An 18,136-nucleotide genomic window follows, 5' to 3' on the forward strand; every position below is an offset into this window, starting at 1 on the left:
CCTTGAGGCTGACAGGCTGGGGCTGGAATCGCGGCCGCCCCTCAGGTTGGGGAGCTCCCATGACAGCCTCTCTGAGCGGGTTTTCTCATTTGTGGAGTGGGGTAGAAAACCCGGTAGCTGTTTTGTGATGCTTAGAGATTCTGGGTGACATTTAGCATCTAGCAGAGTGAAAGACCTGGCAGAGAGCATATTCTCAATAAATACTTTTTTTCCCCCTTTCCCGTCTTTACCTGTAGCATATGGACGTTCCCGGGCCAGGGATCCAACCCACACAGGGACAGCATCAGGTCCTTAACCCACTGAGCCACAAGGGAACTCCTCTCAATAAATACTATTGATTAGTTTTTTTTTTTTTTCTTTTGTCTTTTTGTTGTTGTTGTTGTTGCTATTTCTTGGGCCGCTCCCGCGGCATATGGAGGTTCCCAGGCTAGGGGTTGAATCGGAGCTGTAGCCACCGGCCTACGCCAGAGCCACAGCAACGTGGGATCCAAGCCGCGTCTGCGACCTACACCACAGCTCACGGCAACGCCGGATCGTTAACCCAGTGAGTGAGGGCAGGGACCGAACCCACAACCTCATGGTTCCTAGTCGGATTCGTTAACCACTGCGCCACGACGGGAACTCCTATTGATTAGTTTTAAGTCAAAACCTTTTATACAGGTAGTAGTTGATGCATTTAATAATATCAGCTCGTGGGGGGCGGGGTAGAGAATGGGTCCAAAGGGTTCTTCACCAAACACAAGGATTTGCAGTGTCTATTTTTATAACCTGTTTACGGTAAAAATTTAATAGTAACTTTCACATGCTCACCCCAGATGCTACAGGCTGAGGAGACGTCCAGCACCTCTCAGCTGAATGAACTGATGATGGCGTCCCAGACAACCCTGCTCCCTCGGGAACCACGGACATTGACCACAGATGTGACGGAACGCAGAGGGACGTTTCTCATCAACTTAGAAGGTAAGGAGGTGGGAGAAACGAATGATCATGGGTCCTCTCCGGCCTCCAGTGACCTGCTCGTCCTCTAGAGGCAGACATCCGCCTGGATATACCTTTCTACAGAAACGGGTGACGACGGCCAAGCTTCTGAGTCAGCTGTCCGAGTGTCCTACCTGGTGACCTGGGAACACAGGGCCACGGAGGGACGAGGGAGGCAGTCAGTCTGCCTCCTCCAGTGGGCTTTTGTATCCCCGTCTTCGGATGCTGACTACTGCCCAGTCCTGCCACCGTCCCCGGGGGGATTCTGAACTTTTTATCGTGCACACCCCAAATTAAAGTACATGTAGCCACTCTCGATGAGGAGTCAAGGAGGACGTTCTGTTGAACTCATCCCCTCAGGCATCTCTCACAGGCAAGCATTTTGAAGCTATTTGTTTGGTAGGGGATTTTTTTTTTTTTTTTCTTTTAAGGGCCGCACCCGCAGCATATGGAGGTTCCCAGGCTAGGGGTCGATTCGGAGCTGTAGCCGCTGGCCTACACCACAGCCACAGCAACGCCAGATATGAGCTGCGTTTGCAGCCTACACCACAGCTCACGGCAACGCCGGATCCTTAACCCACTGAGCGAGGCCAGGGATCGAACCTGCATCCTCATAGATACTAGTTGGGTTAGTTACCACTCAGCCATCCGTGACAGGAACTGCTGAGAGAGGCTTTTTGTCAACTTACTAATTCTCACTGATGGAGACAGAGTAATATTAACAGAATAACATACGGATGTTTGGGGACAAGTAATGCTGTGTTTTCATAGCAGTTTTTAGGTACCAGCGGGAAGCCGGATGCTAACTTAGTCATCCGCTAAAATTTGAGGCCTGGCAGCATTGACCATGTTGTAAAGATTCTGCCTCCTTTTGCTTTTCAAGATGTCAGGGTACATTCTTTGTGCTCTGACTAGAAAATAATGTACTTTCTTTACTGTGTATTCACAGTCCAAGCTCTATTAATTGTTGAGGAATGTTTATTTCCTTTTGTCCAAACCAAGAAGTTTTAAGTGGGGACACGGGCATTGTCCCTCTAGTTGGGTCTTTTAAAAATGCTTAATCAGGAGTTCCTGTGGTGGCGCAGTGGTTAACGAATCCGACTAGGAACCATGAGGTTGCGGGTTCGGTCCCTGCCCTTGCTCAGTGGGTTAAGGATCCGGCGTTGCCGTGAGCTGTGGTGTAGGTTGCAGACGTGGCTCGGATCCCGCGTTGCTGTGGCTCTGGCGTAGGCCAGCAGCTATAGCTGCAATTCGACCCCTAGCCTGGGAACCTCCATATGCCGCGGGAGCGGCCCAAGAAATGGCAAAAAGACAAAAAAAAAAAAAGCTTAATCAAGTGTGTAGCTGGAGAGGCGGTGCAGTTTAGCAGAAGTCCACCCACTGCAGAGCTCGGGGGCCTGCTCTCCTGCGTAGATGCAGAACTGGGAGTGACCCTCAGCACAGCCAGCCTCTGCTGTCCCCCAAGTCGGGCTGTACCAGTCCAGGCTGTTGGCTGTTTCTGCACAACCATGCACAGGACGCTCGTTTTCCCAGGCAGGAGGGAGGAGGCTTTGAAAAAAGGGCGCCTGCAACCCAACTAAGGAATAAGAGTTACACACGTCCAGTGGCCTGTCAGAAACACCCGTCACGTGTTTTTCTGTCCCAGGTGGTGACATTCGTGAAGAGTCTGCGTATAAAGTCATTGTCATGCCAACGACCAAGGAGAAGTGCCCTCGGTGCTGGAAGCACACGGCTGCGTCGGCAGATGCGCTCTGTCCCCGCTGCGCAGATGTCGTAGGGGGACAGTAGTGCCTGAGTGTGGACAGCCTGCTGAGCAAGAGCCCTGCCCTGGCCACAGACGGAGGTCCGGATGGCTGTTCACAGCACGGGACAGGAATCCCAGGCTTAGGTAAAGAGCGGAAGAGCCAGCGGTAGAGCAAGAGCGTTAGAGCTGGGATTTTAAGATTTTTTGTAAGTAGATAAATAATGTGTATATGTACCCATGGAAAAATACACACATGCAGATGGACTGATGGACTTACCCAGAACATAGACACTGAGGACGCCCGCTTACAAACGTGGCTGAGCAGGAAACGTTTTATATTTTATACATCTTCTCAACTTATTATTTAAATTCTATAATGTCTAAAAATAAAGGCACCTGGAAAATCACTGACTGATGCTGGTGCAAAAATTGTCAGTCTCAAGTAAAAACAGTGTGGTTTCGATGGGTAACAGCAGCGGCGTGTGTCCCCTCGGAGACGAATGAGCAAGTTCACTGTGTCTTAACTGTGAACATCAACCTTTTCAGACTCGCTGCTTGTTCTTTGGTTGCATCAGAAAGAAAAATATCACAAAATTTGTTATTCTCGTATAAGAAGGAAAAAAAAAACCTTAGTACTTGTATTTGTAAATGTTAAGGAAACAACATGAAAGCTGAAAATTTATTTCACTAATATACATAAGTTCACAACAATGAACAGACACTGAAAATAGCAGTATATACAGGATTTGACTACTTACAATACATTACAGGAGATAATAGGGCATTTTATACACAATTCAGTACGGGATTAAAATCTTGCTTGGGAGGCTGACTCTGTTCAGCAGAAACTTAACAAATCCATCCTACTGGGTGAGAGGGGGCTTTGGCTGTTGCTCTTGGGTGCTTTGACCATATTTGTCTCCTATGAGTGAAATGAGCCACAGCTCCTGCTAAGTGAACTGACCTCATTCATGTACGCTTAGGGTTATTAACTCCGGGTTTTCTGTGATTTTTAAATGGTCATCAGTAAGTCTAATAGTGTTTACTCTGCCCTTAGATGAATCCATATAACACTTCTTTTTGCAAAAGTATGAAGCATTTAGAAGCTTGGTGCTGTTTCTCTTCACCTAGTGTCTTTTCTAGTTTTCCATCGAAATGCAACCTGTAGTGTGGAAGGTGTGAGTATTTGAACCCTTCTGTTTTCCTTTACAGACAACAACAGAATTTGACAAGGTACAAACAATCTATTTAATGTTAACGAGGGAAGGTGTGGGGGTAGAGATTACCTAAAAACTTACTCACTGGTTATCGGGTTCCCACCAATAACTTCGGTATACACAGGAACCACCCATCCCATGGAAAATCGAATTATCTGTGGCTCTTTATGGTAAGTATACAATTTGTTTTCCTTCCTCCACCAGACTTATTTTAAACGCCCTTAATGAAATAGTAAAATATTTAACTGCTCTTTACAATTCGGAATTCAATGTTAAAATTCTTGGAATGATAAATTTTAGGATACCAAATCTAACTAGAGACTCAATGATTTGCTATGGTTCTGATTTGCTATGGTTCTAGGAGCCATATTTCAGCTTATTTATAATCTAAACAATCCCCAAGTCTGATGATGTGTCAGAAAAAGTTCAGCCAGTTTTATTATCTAAAAATACTTATTAGCTACCCCTCCCCCCAAAGTGATAATGGAATCAAAGTGAGGATTTAATCTTTAAAAACTCCAAGTTTCTTTCATCAGCCTCCAAAATTTATAACTACTCTGAGTATTTAAAAAAGTCACAGAAAGAACTAATCTTTAGAGCATACATAACAAGAGATGGTATGAGACTAGACACATTTACAGGAAATCACAGAAATGTGTCTGGATGGGGCAGCGGGGATCCCAGCGGAGGCTGAGGCTGGACTAGCTCGAGGTCCTTTCTCGTGCTGCTCTATACGGCGTGGCCTCAGTCAGATGGACAGGTCCTCACCCCAAAGCCTCGGGACATCTCAAAAACTCATCCTTCAAGATTTTAAATGAAACAGTAATTACGAAGTTGTGGACACTTATTATTTGGATGTGATCTCTTAGTTAACAAGAACCTACACTGGGGACTCCTCAAACCTCAGACCTGTTCCTTAATGGTCCTGCTGGACGGAATGCCTCAGACGTGTCCAGGTGCTGGAGTTGGCTTCTCAGGAGGAGTGGAGAGGCGACAAGTCGCTGTCCCTCACCCGACTCTGGCCACATTCGGAAGATGTGCGGAAACAGGAAACAGATTCTCGGTATTTGTACAGCTCGAGCACTTTTTCAGTTTTGGTTAATTTGGTTTTAATCAAATACGTTTCCAGCACTTGGACTGCTCTAGGCACTAAAGGGCACAACATCAGTTGTGTGGCTCCTCCCAGGCCAGCTGTGAGGTAGTTTGCCAAAGCTGCAGCCTCATCACGAAGCATTTTCCGTACTGTTCCTAAGAAGAGGCCACCGTACCAAATCTCAGAAGCAGACAGCTCTAAATTCTTAGAGGAAAAATAAAGTTGGACTTAAATTTTTAGCATCACTGCCCTTTTTTAAAACATAAGTTTTACAAGATAATACATTTTTACAATTACCTGGTGTGGATACAACGTTGAACGTTGGCAAAAAGCGGATCGTTACTTGCATCTCAGAGTCTCGGTTTTGGCAAGTCTAACAGTTCAGGGCTCTATTTAGTGTCCATTCCCGTGAATATGATGATCTTGAACCCCCTGTTCCTCCACAAGCAGGGTCTTCCTCCTCTGATGCAACAGCCATAACTTCTGGGAAGGAAAGCTGTCAGCGTCCAGGGCTCCAGGAAGCAGCCGGCGGGATTCGCAGGAAAACAAAAGCATTTGCCCCACATTTCCTAAGACGGGGATGTTCCTCTCGTTTTACTGATGGGGACTATACATGAACACAGTTAATTACAGTGACCTTTTGAATATGAAATATAGAATCTTAAAATAAGAACATAATCTGTAAATTATAACCAGTTTTCAATAGCAAAGTTTAACAATAAAGCTACCTAAGTGATATCAGAAATAAACAGTAGAATATCTGCAATAGGAATTAAGAGTATAGTTGATATTTGTTTATATTTTATCATCAGTATTAACCAAAGGAGTGAAATTTAGCCAGGACTGTACTTGTTTTTAAAAGTAATATGTATTTTTATTTATTTTACAAAAGGAAACAAAAATCATACTCCCTCCATAAAATTCCAGATCTTGTTATGCAAAACAACCATGCACTAATTGATATTCTAGTCACACAAGTTGAGCCTGTTTGCAGCAGCTCGGTGTCATAAAGGAGGAATCGCTATGGCTTCCACGGCTTCGGTGAGGTGTAAGGCTAAGCTATATTGCCCATGGTTTTCTGGTAAAAGCTCAATTACTTTATTCACTAGTTTAGCTGTTGTTGCAATTGGCACTTCTGTGTTTTGAAGATCCTGGGGGTTCTGCAAATGGGACACAAAAATAACCCATCAGTGACAGCCGACTGTGTGATTGCGACTCAGGAGCTCTCAGGAGAGGAATTTCGGAATCAGCGTGCTTTTCAGCAGAACAAGCAAACTGACCTGAACAGCTGCTCTGGGAGGACGCACCCACCCAGGGAAGCCCGGGCGCCCTGAGGCTCCCTCTATCACTCACCATCGCCTTCAGCCAGGTGCACAGGGTGGGCGGCAGCCTGGCCAGCAGCTCCAGGCCCTCCCGCGTCTGGGTGCGCAGCACTGCGTGTGCCAGCCGCTGCCCGATCAGCACCAGCAGCTGAGAGGCCAGGACCTCTTTGTCCTGGACCTGGAGGATGGCCTGAAGGAGGAACAGCAACAGACGTGCGTAAAAGCCAGCAGACTGGCCGGCGGACTTTGACTAAGCGCAGTTTGGGTGACAATTCTGCGGAAATTTCTGCTGCACAGCAAAGGGATTCTGTTACACATACTTAAATATTTTACTATCAGATTTATTTACTTTAGGAAAGGCACTGCCAGGGAAGAGAGCCTAGTTTTTGTTTTTGTTTTTTTTTTGCTGTGGCATGCAGCGGCCTGATGTGGGATCTCGGTTCCCAGACCCGGACTGAACCCAGCCACAGTGGTGAGAGTGCCATGTCCTAACCGCCAGGGAACTCCCTCCAGTTCACTGTTTTTTTTGGCTGAGCTCACAGCATGCAGAGTTCCCAGGCCAGGGATCAAACCTGTACCACAGCAGTGACAACGCCAGATCCTTAACCCAGTGAGCCACACGGGAACTCCCCCCTAGTTCATTTCTGAGCTGTGGCCATGTATACAAGCCAGGTGAAGCCCGATTCAAAGCCAGCATTTAGAACCCAAATTTCTGCTCATTACCTGATTGTTCTTATCACCTAGTTTTCAGTTCAGTATGACTATACAAGTCAGTGTCAAGCTTTTGGCAAAGGAAATGATATTAAATCATGTCTCGACTGCTTAAAACCCTCTAAGGGCATCTGAATACACTTCAAATACCCAGAGGCTGTGAGACCTCCTGTGACCTGGTCCTGACCTCGCCAAGCATTTCCCACCTCAAGCCCTTTGTACTTCATGCTCTTTCTGTCTCTAGCCATGTTCCTGGTTTTCTGAGGGGCTGCCTGCTTCTTGGCCTAGGGGTTCCGTCCGGAGGCCACTTCCAATCACCCTGTGGCATTTGGGTACTCTCGCCCTCTCGTTCCATCCTTCCTGGCGTGCTTCTCTGCTCTCGCACTAGACCAGCAATTCTGGGGAAGGAGCCTTGTCTGTGCACTGCTTTGTCCCTCGGCACGCGGCAGGCCCGGTACACCCACTAGAGGAGTTACACTGCCCGGAAACAGGAATGTGACCAGTTGTTCACTTTCTCTCTCGTTAGATTTTTGGGCCTACAAGTTCTAACAAAAGGAAGAGCAAGAAGCTTTACTAGTAATTGTACTGATTTTTTTTTTAATTTGCTTTTTTAGGGCCATACCTGCAGCACATGGAAGTTCCCAGGCTAGGGATCGAATCCGAGCTGCAGCTGCTGGCCTGCACTACAGCCACAGCCACAATGGATCCAAGCTGAGTCCGCGACCTAGATCACAGCCACAGCAACACCAGATCCTTCACCCACTGAGCGAAGCCAGGGATTGAAGCCGCATCCTCGTGGATACTGGTCAGATTTGTTTCCACTGCACGGTGATGGGAACCCCTGCACCGTCATGATTCTTGACTCCCAACTAAGACTTTAAAACTTGAGCCCGACTGACAGCCCGGGGCAGCGCTCACCTCCTCTCCCCGGTGGTCGGCGCCGTGGTTGTACAGCTCGCCCACGTAGTGCCTCCGCACAGCGTCTTCGCTGACCTGAAGGTGATGCGCCAGGTACAGGGCCAGCACAGGCCAGTCTTGGTCCTTCTCAAAAGGCGGGCTCGGGGCCTCTTCGGAGGAGTCCCTGTCCTTTGCGACTCCATGTCGGGCCTGGACAGCTGCGCTGACGACTTTCAGTAGGAACTTGAAGGAGGGAACCAAGCACAGCACAGGCGCCCTGTGAGTGCGCCTCCACCCGCATCGGAGGCCCGGCCCCTGCCGGCTCTTCCGTTACAGTGGTTCAGGCATCCCAAAAAGGACACAGGACTTAAAGGGGAGTGACCTGGGAGGACCACCCGACGGGGTCACACCCAACAGCTGAAAACTTACCTGTTGTCGTATGGAAATAAAATTTGGGTCCATTTCCCCACTAGGTAATAACTGAATTGATGTTAGGTCTTTGAAAAATGCGTTTTTCCCCTAAAGAGAAAGAGACCAAGACAACTGATGAGCTGGATGATTCCTGGGGTGGAGGGAGAAAGATACAAGAAATTATGTCGCTGGAGTTCCCGTCCTGGTGCAGTGGGAACGAATCCGACCAGGAACCATGAGGTTGGGGGTTCGATGCCTGGCCTCGCTCAGAGGATTAAGGATCCGGCGTTGCCGTGAGCTGCGGTGCAGGTCGCAGACGCGGCCTAGATCCCGTGTTGCTATGGCTGTGGTGTAGGCCGGCAGCTGTAGCTCCAATTCAACCCCTAGCCTGGCAACCTCCATATGCCTTGGGTGCGGCCCTGAAAAGACAAAAGACAAAATAACTTAATCAGACATAACTCATGATTTGATTTTGTCTGTGAACAATAACAGCTCAGAGTATTACTCCTTACTGTTTACAACCACTCCCTAGAGTGCAGCGGGCAGCCGGCCCTCCTCCTGGGAGCATCCTCAGGGACCCTGTCCCTTGGGCGTGGGTGGGGGGAGGGAGATGCTTTGGGTAACAGCAGAGCCGGGGAGGGGGACCAGGTGCAGACCCAGGCCCCAAACCGGGGGACAGGACCGGCCTGGAGACCCTCCTCAGGAGGGAGAGGGGGTCCCCGAGAGGGCAGGGCCGAGTGGAGGGGCGCCAGGAGCCAGGGTGAGTCAGGAGAACAGAGGACCTGCCGAGGACCAGGGGGACCCTGCCCCCCCCCCCGAACCCTAGACCATCCCCAAGGATGGAACGAAATGTGCCTGCTGGGTCCTCGGCTCCCAGAGGCCCTGGAGCCCCTGAGGGTTACCTTGCTGTCGAAAAGGGACAGTGGCTTCACGGCCTTGAGAGAGAAGCGCGTGATGGCGCACAGCACACCGCACAGGACCGAGTGGTGCTCCACCAGCGGGTAGTGGACGGGCTTCTGGTCCAGGGCCAGCTCCACGATGGAGGTGGGCCCTTCCACGGCCAGCCAGGCGTCCTCTGTGTCCAGCACGGGCACTGGCATCTCATCCCTGCTGACGTCGGCCTGTGTGGAGGGGACCCAGGCTGGCACGAGCCTTCCCAAGCTTCTTGGCAGCAGTGAAGTACAAACCCTTCTTTCTCCCCACCCCAGATCATAATTGTAAAAGAACATAAAACAGGGTCTCATAAGAAACATCACTATTTTTTAGGCTTAAGTCAAAAACTTCGAGGAGGTGAAAAAAATCTTTTGCTAGTTCTTTCCTAAGTCCAATGACTTCCAAAATATTTGCTTAAGGAGAGTTCAGAATGAAAATACACCTCTTTTACCTCCATTAAAGTCTGAAGCAGATCCCAGCAGGAGCTCAGGAAAGATGCCATGGCCGTGTCACTCATCCCCACATCCTGTGCTCAGAGAGGGACACAGTTAGCCCCGGCAGCAAGACTGCCCGTTTTCATCAGAAAAATAAACAGAACACAACGCACCTCCTCTACATTGAATAGACAGGCAGGAATTTAAAATTAAGAAGGCCCAGGACATCTGTAAATCCCTTTTTTAGGTCAACTAATTTGAAAATTGGGCTTTAAAAAAGACAGTTCTACCCTCAACGTTTAAAAACGGAGTGTCTTTCTGTAGTGGTGTCATCAGCGGCCAGGGGTGGCAGGCGGCACTCCTGCTCCCCAGCCAGCTCGTTAAGCATCTGCTCACCAAATAATCACGGCCCGTGGCAAGGCTGGCACAGCAGAGTCTGGCCCGGAAGGCGTGAGCAAACATCAGGTCTGGTTTCAGAGCGTCTCTTAGGGACTGAACCCAACCCTCTGAATAAAACCGAGCCGGCGAATGAAGCACCAGGCTGATGCTGTGGGAACAGGTCCTCTGTGACCCGACTCCGAGGGCCCGGCCAAGGGGCCACTGCGCACACGCAGGCGTTTTAAACCAGCAACCCTCCCGTCCCTAAGTCCTTCATCCTCAGGTAGTTCAGAGAGTGTGTATGTGTGTTCGTGCAAGTGTGGTGTATGTGTGTGAGTATATATGTATGGGTGCATGTGTGTATGTGTGTGAGTGTGCGTGCATGTGTGTGAGCGTTTATGTGTCAGTGTATGTGTGAGTGTGTGTGCACACACTTGTATGAATGGTAGTCATGGAGCCGCTCTCCAGAGCACAGATGGAGATTTCTCAGGATTAAGGGTCTACAGTGGCTGGAACCCTGTGTCCCAACATTCCTTGAGATACTGGTAATAAGAGCATTTCAAAGTTCTGAGCAAAAGCTGGCACTGTTAATCACCGGCTTCAAATACAGGTCTGGGCCACCCACAGACCGGAACACGCTTTAAACGTCTACACCACAGTCACTATGTAAAGGGAGACCAAATTCACTCCTCCCGTGACTCTCCTTAGTCTGATCCCTTCTAAACTTCCCATCTGGGGTACAGCGAAGGTCCCCGGCAGCGCCTGCCGCACGTGATCGTCCCGCCCGCGGTCCAAAGGGGAAGACGTTTTGTTGGACCTCGTGTGCACACTTCCACTCTGACAGCCCGGAAAGGCAAATGAAACTCGGCCAGAGTTCGTGATCAGCTCCTTATCAACAGAGTATTTTTTTTTTCATCTTTCTTATCTCCCGATACCTCATCAAAATGTTGAGACAAAGTTCACCCCCAGGTGAGAAGGTGCAGCACAAAGTGCAGGACCAGCAAGTAGTCTGGTCACGTGGAGCCCACTTACCCTTCGGCACAACCTGTCCTTGGGTGACTTCCCAACCTAAGGCAAAAGGACACAGAACGCTGTATTTGTTTAATAATTTAAGTCAAAAGGCATTGTTCTGGTGCAGGAAGTAAAAAGTAACCAAACTATAAAGATATAAATGCAGCTGTAAATGAATGCAGGCCTAATCTCAGCCGAGATGCTGGCCCGGCTCATTTAAACACAAAGCAGTTAATTTTCCGGTAGAACTTAAAAATATATTACAAAACACATGTCACATTGGGCTCACAAATAATCCTTTCCAAAAATACTTATTTTCGAAGTATTCAGTAAGAAAAACTCCAACTCTCTGGCTCCCACTTTGCATCACCAAATAACTGGGTTGCCTTAAAATCTAGATCCAAATGCAAGGCTAGGAATAAAGGAGCAGCTAGGATAAAGATGCACGATAATTTTAAATGGCCAGAAAGAAGCAAAAATGACCTAAAGCAGACAGACGTTATATTCGCAGCCCAGGAAATCAGCTGATGTGCTTGCTTAGGAAGTCATTAGTAACAGTCGACTAGGCACGTCACACGGCGGGGGTGGGGTGGGGGGGGATGGTCACAGATGGGAGGTAAGAGCTCTGCCCTTCGGGGACACTGCTTGATACGGTGAGTCCCAGGAAACAGCCACAGGGAAGGACGAAGGGCCCTTCCTCCTGAGCTCTTAGTGGGATCACTGCCTTCAAACCACCAGGCTCAGGCGCCTCCACGTCAACATGCTTTCCACCCTCTTGCCAGAACTGGTTGAACATGTCGTTCCTCTCATGAAAACCGCCCTGATGCATGAGATAAAAGAACGGCTATATTTACTGCGCCCTCAGCAGCTGAGCCAGGCCCCAAGCTGAGTAGCTGGCACACATTGGAAACCCCAGACCCACCACCCGCACAGGAAATTCACCTCGGTCGGCCCCCTGCTCCTCCCTCTTCTTCGACCATCGGAAGCTACGTGCAGCTCGGAATCGAACGTGCCGCCTCTCTTCTCCAGGGCTTCTTGCTGGAGTAGAGTCTTTTCTCACCTGCTTCTTACTGATTCATACGTATCCACCCTCCAAAATGCAGCCCTCCAGCCCTCCCTGTCTTGCCACTTCATCCTCTTCTGAGTCCCCTGAAGCAGCCTGCTCTCTGACTGGCGTCCTGCTGACGCGGTTCCTTGAGGGCAGGAGCTGTGACTGTCACCTCTGCAACCACAGAACCCAGCAGAGTTCTTGGCACATAAGAGATGCTTATTATAAACTACTTATTGAATGAACCAATCAAAACCTCTGCTTCCTGTCCCAGGACTACTGAAGCCCCACTCCCAGCTGGGAGTGGACGCAGACTGCTGCAGATCGGCTCCCAGCAACCCGCACAGAAAAGGCTCTCTGCCTGCGTCGTCCTTCTCGCAGGAGGGTGGCGAGAGGTGACGCTGCAGAGAACAGCCTGCGGGCCGGACGGAGTGAGCATCAAGAGGAAGCAGGTGAGCGGGTGAGGAGGACGCATGCGCAGGAAAGAGCAGATGTGACTCGAAAAACATGTTACCAGTGGGGTCAAGGCATTTTCTGGAGGAGCCGTGGCCTACAGTGGCTCTGAGCTGTAGTGCTGTTTATGGTTTAGGACTGTCTGTCACTGGACACTTAAAAGAACATGCGGTTGGAGGTCCTGTTGTGGCTCAGCAGGTTAAGAACCCAACACAGTGTCCATGAGGATGTGGGTTTGATCCCTGGCCTCCCTCAGTGGGTTAAGGATCCTGCGTTGCCGTGAACTATGGTGTAGGTCATGGATGGGGCTTGGATCTGGCGTTGCTGTGGTTGTGGTGTAAGGCTGGCAGCTACAGCTCCAATTGGACCCCTAGCCTGGGAACCTCCCTATGCCGCAGGTGCGGCCCTAGAAAGCGTGCGCGCGCACGCGCACACACACACACACGCGCGCACACACACACACACAGACATGGCCTTACCTTATCCATGAGGTACGTAGCGGCAGAGAACCGTTTGACTAAGAAGGTGTTCCACATCATCAGGGCGATGCCTGCAGAGTGAGGACAAGCACAGGGCTCATGAGCTGCTCTTTCACCACACCTGACAAGCTGCCGTCCTCCTCAAGCAAATAAAACTATCTGGGCTATTCCATTAGACAGTACTTCCTATATCTGATATACTATTAATAAAGTTAATACAGATCCTTATCTTTAATAAGAATCAGAACCAGGCGGCATGAGAAGATCTATCCACATGGCCCCAATCGGCACAAGAAAAGATCACGTCACCAGTTCGGAAGGAAAGAGAAATTAAAACCACACAGAGTTATCCCCACAGAACCAACAGCAAGGCTGAAATGTTTTACGTGACGATACCAAGTGCTGGCGAGGATGTGCAAACAGGGGAACGCTCTTAACACGGCGCTGGGATCATCAATTGGCAAAACCCCTCAGAGAACCGCACAGCACTATCTCCCTGAGCTAAAGGATGTCTACCGTGTGACCCAGCAATTTCACTGCAGAAACACGTACAAAACATGCACGAGAATGTCAAGAACAGCTCTGGGTTAACAGCCAAACGCTGGAAACGACCCCAACGGATTTTTCTCATTTGTAACCACCAAATAAAGCGATACATAAAAAAGTACTAAAAAAAACCCCCAGGAGTTCCCGTTGTGGCTCAGTGCGTTAAGAACCTGATGTAGTCTCCATGAGGATGCGGGTGTGATCCCCGGCCTCGCTCAGTGGGTTAAGGATCTGGCGTTGCTGTGGCTGTGGTGTGTAGGCCTGCTGCTGCAGCTCTGATTGCATCCCTGGCCCAGGAACTTCCATACGTTTTTTACAGGTGTGGCTGTAAAAAAAAAAAGAAAGGAAAAAAACCCAAACAAGCTGGGCTTTATATGTCCATATGCAGTAAACTGTGGCACTAAACTTTCTGAAACAGCCGTCAACGAGGCAGCGTAAACATGGCATTTCACAGGCTGTATGTATGACCCACACAGCTGCTTCTGCATCTGGGAGTTAGAATGCACAGAAGCCAGGAAGCGAATGCAACGTGCCAGCTAGGGACAGTATCCAACTTGAAGAAATACTAGCCTGACAGCCACGAGTCACTTGGTTTTATCATTAAGGACAGAATACTCTAGAGAGCACATTTTCCACATGAGTGGCTCTAAATCCTTTTTTCCCTCCTTGGAAGAACATAAGAGATAAAAGATGAATATATAAAATACATTTCAGGGAGTTCCATTGTGGCACAGCAATAACAAACCTGACTAGTATCCATGAGGATGAGGGTTCGATCCCTGACCTCACTTAGTGGGTTAAGGATTCAGCGTTGCCATGAGCTGTGGTATAGGTTGCAGACAGGGCTCGGATCCTGAATTGCTGTGGCTGTGGTGTAGGCCGGCAGCTGCAGCTCTGATTTGACCACTATCCTGGGAACCTCCATATGCTGAAGGTATGGCCCTAAAAAGATAAAAAAAAAAAAGCCAAAAAATAAAAGTAAATAAATTTCAAGTTCTCTCCATGTAAAATGCAACATCTTAAAATCGCTGCCATCTGACCTCAGACCACCTGCAGGAAGTGCTCCAGGGGAAGGAGGAAGTGACGGCTCTAGAATTTCTCACACAGACAGAAAGGCGACACCTCCCCCTCATCTGGCCCCAAACCTAGTCCCACCACTCAGGATCTTACTCAATTCCTAGTTTAGTATCTGACTAGCCTAGTCCTGGGCTCCCTGATTAATTCTTAGGGGGAAACTCATCCATCTATTAAATGGAACCAGCAACCTGGTTACAATCTTCCTACAATGATGTGTAACATTTTCTCCAAGGAGACATCAGCAGGCGCCAGCCCATGGAGGGTATTCCTGTTTAGTGAGAGCAGCACAGGGAGGGAAGGTAATTCGGAGTTCGGGACTAGTAGATACCAAGTAACATCCATAAGACAAAGGACAAAGTCCTCCCGTGCAGCACAGGGAACCAGACTCAAGGTCCTGGAACAAACCGAATGGAAACGACTACGAGAAAGACTGCGCACACAACCCATCGCTCTGCCATGCAGCAGCAACCAACCCAACACTAAACCCACGGCACAGCAATAAAATTTTTAAGACAATACTGATGCAGAGGATCACTCTGTCAAAAGATGAAACAGATTTAGGTTATCGATTTTTAAAAAAGCACCTAGTCGTTTTTAGGGTACAGTACTACTGGGCTTTGGGGACCTAACTTCTTCCTCAGGAATTAGCCCTGAGCGGCCCATTGTCTTTGCTCGTCCACGTGGAACTACAGAGGGAACCAGCAATTCGCGCCCAATCTTCCCCTTCCTTAGACCTGGGAACAGCCCTCCTTGCAGCAGGGGAAGTGATAGGGCGGGGGGGGGGGGGGGGGAGCTGCTCATCCCCCCCGGCCCCCACCCCCTTGCCATTGAGCATTTTCCCAAGCAGTCAAAACAGCCAGTACTGGGAGTTCCCGCCATGGCTCAGCAGAAATGAACCTGACTAGTAACCACGAGGATGCAGGCTCAATCCCCGGCCTCGCTCAGTGGGGTACGGATCCTGCGTTGCTGTGGCTGTGGTGTAGGCCAGCAGCTGCAGCTCCGATTCGACCCCTGGCCAGGAAAAGTCCACATGCTGCGGGTGGGGCCCTAAAAAGACAAAAACACAACAAAACCGAAAAGCCCCACAGCCAGGACTTCGCATAGAGCAAAACACAGCGGTGTGCTAGGTGGCAGGATCGTCAGATAAAAGCTTAAGAGAATCGGAATTGAGAGAGACTTGGCTCTCCTGAATCCGGCAGTTAGGTTTTTACCGTCTGCTCACTTACCATTCTGAACATGGGCATTGAGAATGTGCTTCAGGTGCTCTATCGACCTAACGAAAAAACGTGCTTCCTTACATAGAGGGAGCAAAAGGAGAGAAAAAAGAGGTATCATTTCATAGGCATTTCGAATAAGAACGGAGACTTCTTACATCAGCTTCTCCGTGAAGCTACCCAGGAATGTTACAATAAGAGCATGGGATGATTAGGTAAGACGGGATTTTTCATAAGGTCGTGTTAATGGTCTCTCTTCAACGTACAGTATCTACATAACGACTGATTCCTAGACATCTGGATTCAAAACTTACTGTGGTTTGTCCATTACAGCAGTGTTCTCTCTAACAAACCCCTGAATTTCACACAGATATGAAAACGATGGGTTTACATTCGGTGTTCCCATCATGGCTGGGTGATAATGAACCCGACTAGGATCCATGAGGATGCAGGTTTGATCCCTGGCCTCGCTCAGTGGGTTACGGACCCAACATTGCCGTGAGGTGTGGTGTAGGTCGCAGAGTTGGCATGGATCCCACGTTGCTGCGGCGGTGGTGTAGGCTGGTGGCTATAGCTCCGATTAGACCCCTAGCCTGGGAACGTCCATATGTCCCAGGTGCAACCCTAAAAAGACAAAAAAAAAAAAAAAAGGTTTACTTTGCAAATATCATTCATTCTTCAATAAATATTAATTGATTAAGTACTATGCACCAGGCTGCCTGAGGCACCAGAGTTACAGAAATGAACAAAACAGACCCAAATCCTGGCCCTCACTGAAGCTCTGTCCTAGCGAGGGAGCTGGACAACAGATACAGGAAGTGAATGTGCTACAGGCTGTTGGCCTTAAGTGCCGAGCAGAAAACGTGAAAGCAGTGAAAGGAAGTAGGAGCTATCGGGGGGATGCTGGAAACTCACCTCTCTCTAAGCGGGGTAGTTTACATATTAAAACTCAGACTCGGTATGTAAAACTGACGGCATGTTCCTCAGGTCTTGGCTAAATAAATGTGAGGCCTGTACAAAGATGGCCATCGCCGTGCGAACATTTCAACCGTTTTGAGCCTCGTCAAGCGGCGTGCGTAACATGGGGGAAGTGGGACAGGGGTTACTGGATGGGGCAAGGAGATGAATATTTAACAGGGAAAAAAACAAAAAAGAAAAAGGGCAGGGTTTCCTGCTGTGGCACAACAGGATCAGTGCCATCTCTGCAGGACGCAGGTCTGATCCCTGGCGCCGTGAAGTTAAAGGATCCGGCACTGCCACAGCTGTGGCTCAGATTCGATCCCTGGCCTGGGGAACTCCATGTGCTGCAAGTGGCAAAAAAAGAAACACAACAAAACGACAAAAAGAAAAAAGAAAGAAAGGAAAAAAAAAAAAAGGCCACTTATCTTAAATGTAAACAATTCTAATAAGCGACAATGACAAGGCCAATCAAAACGTCAGGCCCCATGCGTGCATTTTCTCTGCTGCTAGAGCCCTTCGAGAGCTACTGCTGGAGCCCTCGTTCGCTTAAGGAGCAAACTGGGAACAACGGGCTCAGAAAAGTTCCCAAATGTCACACGGCCCATAGCGACGGGGCTAGGATGCCGCACTGTCTGTGTCTACCATGCAAATGCCTTTGGTGAGAAATGAAGGGTGTACAACAGAGCTTTTTTTCCTTAAATATCACTTTCTTAGACTTGACTCTGGAAATAATTCGTTCCTATTTTAGGAAGTATCGTGTCTTTGTTCTAGTCCTAGCTTCCCTTTCTCCAGCAGGAAAAAGCATCCCTGTGAGGCGGGAGCCTAACTACGACCGCCACTCAGGAGCAGGGCAGTCACCTGAAGGGGGTGGCTGGAGGGTCCCCTGCCCTAAAATCACTTTTTGGTCAAACTTTAATTGATCAAAGAACATTTGTTTGCTTCAAGCGCTTGCTTTTATAATGTCTTCCTTTAATATGTCAGGCATTACACAGTAACAACTTTTTTTTTCTTTAGAGGAAGTAAAAATGTCATTACCATTAATACATATGTGAATTAGTTCATCAGTGAGGGCCTTCTTCAAAAGGACAACCAGATAGAAGGACGATAAAGCAAAGAATTTGGATTCGAGAAGGTTAATTTACTGGAGCACCAGGGCGGCCTGCATCAAGGGCTGTACCAGCAAAAAGAAATACATGTCCTGTGTTTTTACATCTTATTTTAACCTGGTGT

At 48.7% G+C, this 18,136-nt stretch overlaps 2 protein-coding genes across 4 annotated transcripts in view; one reads left to right on the top strand and one right to left on the bottom strand.

Moving 5' to 3' along the window:
- The window catches only part of IARS2 (isoleucyl-tRNA synthetase 2, mitochondrial), a 49,920-nt gene extending 46,791 nt beyond the window's left edge, over positions 1 to 3,129 (top strand). The window contains exons 22-23 of the mRNA XM_047754673.1: positions 816 to 960; positions 2,624 to 3,129. Coding sequence (XP_047610629.1) covers positions 816 to 960; positions 2,624 to 2,766 — 288 coding nt within the window. The 3' untranslated portion in view covers positions 2,767 to 3,129. The remainder of the gene's footprint in view (positions 1 to 815; positions 961 to 2,623) is intronic.
- Positions 3,130 to 3,387: 258 nt separating this feature from the next.
- Positions 3,388 to 18,136, bottom strand: part of RAB3GAP2 (RAB3 GTPase activating non-catalytic protein subunit 2) — a 96,065-nt gene continuing 81,316 nt past the window's right edge. For 2 of the 3 annotated variants that reach the window (XM_047754671.1, XM_047754672.1), the window contains 9 exons: positions 15,959 to 16,025; positions 13,110 to 13,180; positions 11,151 to 11,186; positions 9,758 to 9,832; positions 9,276 to 9,494; positions 8,392 to 8,481; positions 7,984 to 8,205; positions 6,386 to 6,544; positions 3,388 to 6,192 (listed from right to left, as the gene is read on the bottom strand). In XM_047754671.1, the coding sequence (XP_047610627.1) occupies positions 6,037 to 6,192; positions 6,386 to 6,544; positions 7,984 to 8,205; positions 8,392 to 8,481; positions 9,276 to 9,494; positions 9,758 to 9,832; positions 11,151 to 11,186; positions 13,110 to 13,180; positions 15,959 to 16,025 (1,095 nt within the window). In that variant the 3' untranslated portion in view covers positions 3,388 to 6,036. The remainder of the gene's footprint in view (positions 6,193 to 6,385; positions 6,545 to 7,983; positions 8,206 to 8,391; positions 8,482 to 9,275; positions 9,495 to 9,757; positions 9,833 to 11,150; positions 11,187 to 13,109; positions 13,181 to 15,958; positions 16,026 to 18,136) is intronic. The other variant, XR_007131166.1, reaches the window with a different exon arrangement.

This window comes from Phacochoerus africanus, chromosome 12 (assembly GCF_016906955.1).
Source record: "Phacochoerus africanus isolate WHEZ1 chromosome 12, ROS_Pafr_v1, whole genome shotgun sequence".
Taxonomy (NCBI): domain Eukaryota; kingdom Metazoa; phylum Chordata; class Mammalia; order Artiodactyla; family Suidae; genus Phacochoerus; species Phacochoerus africanus.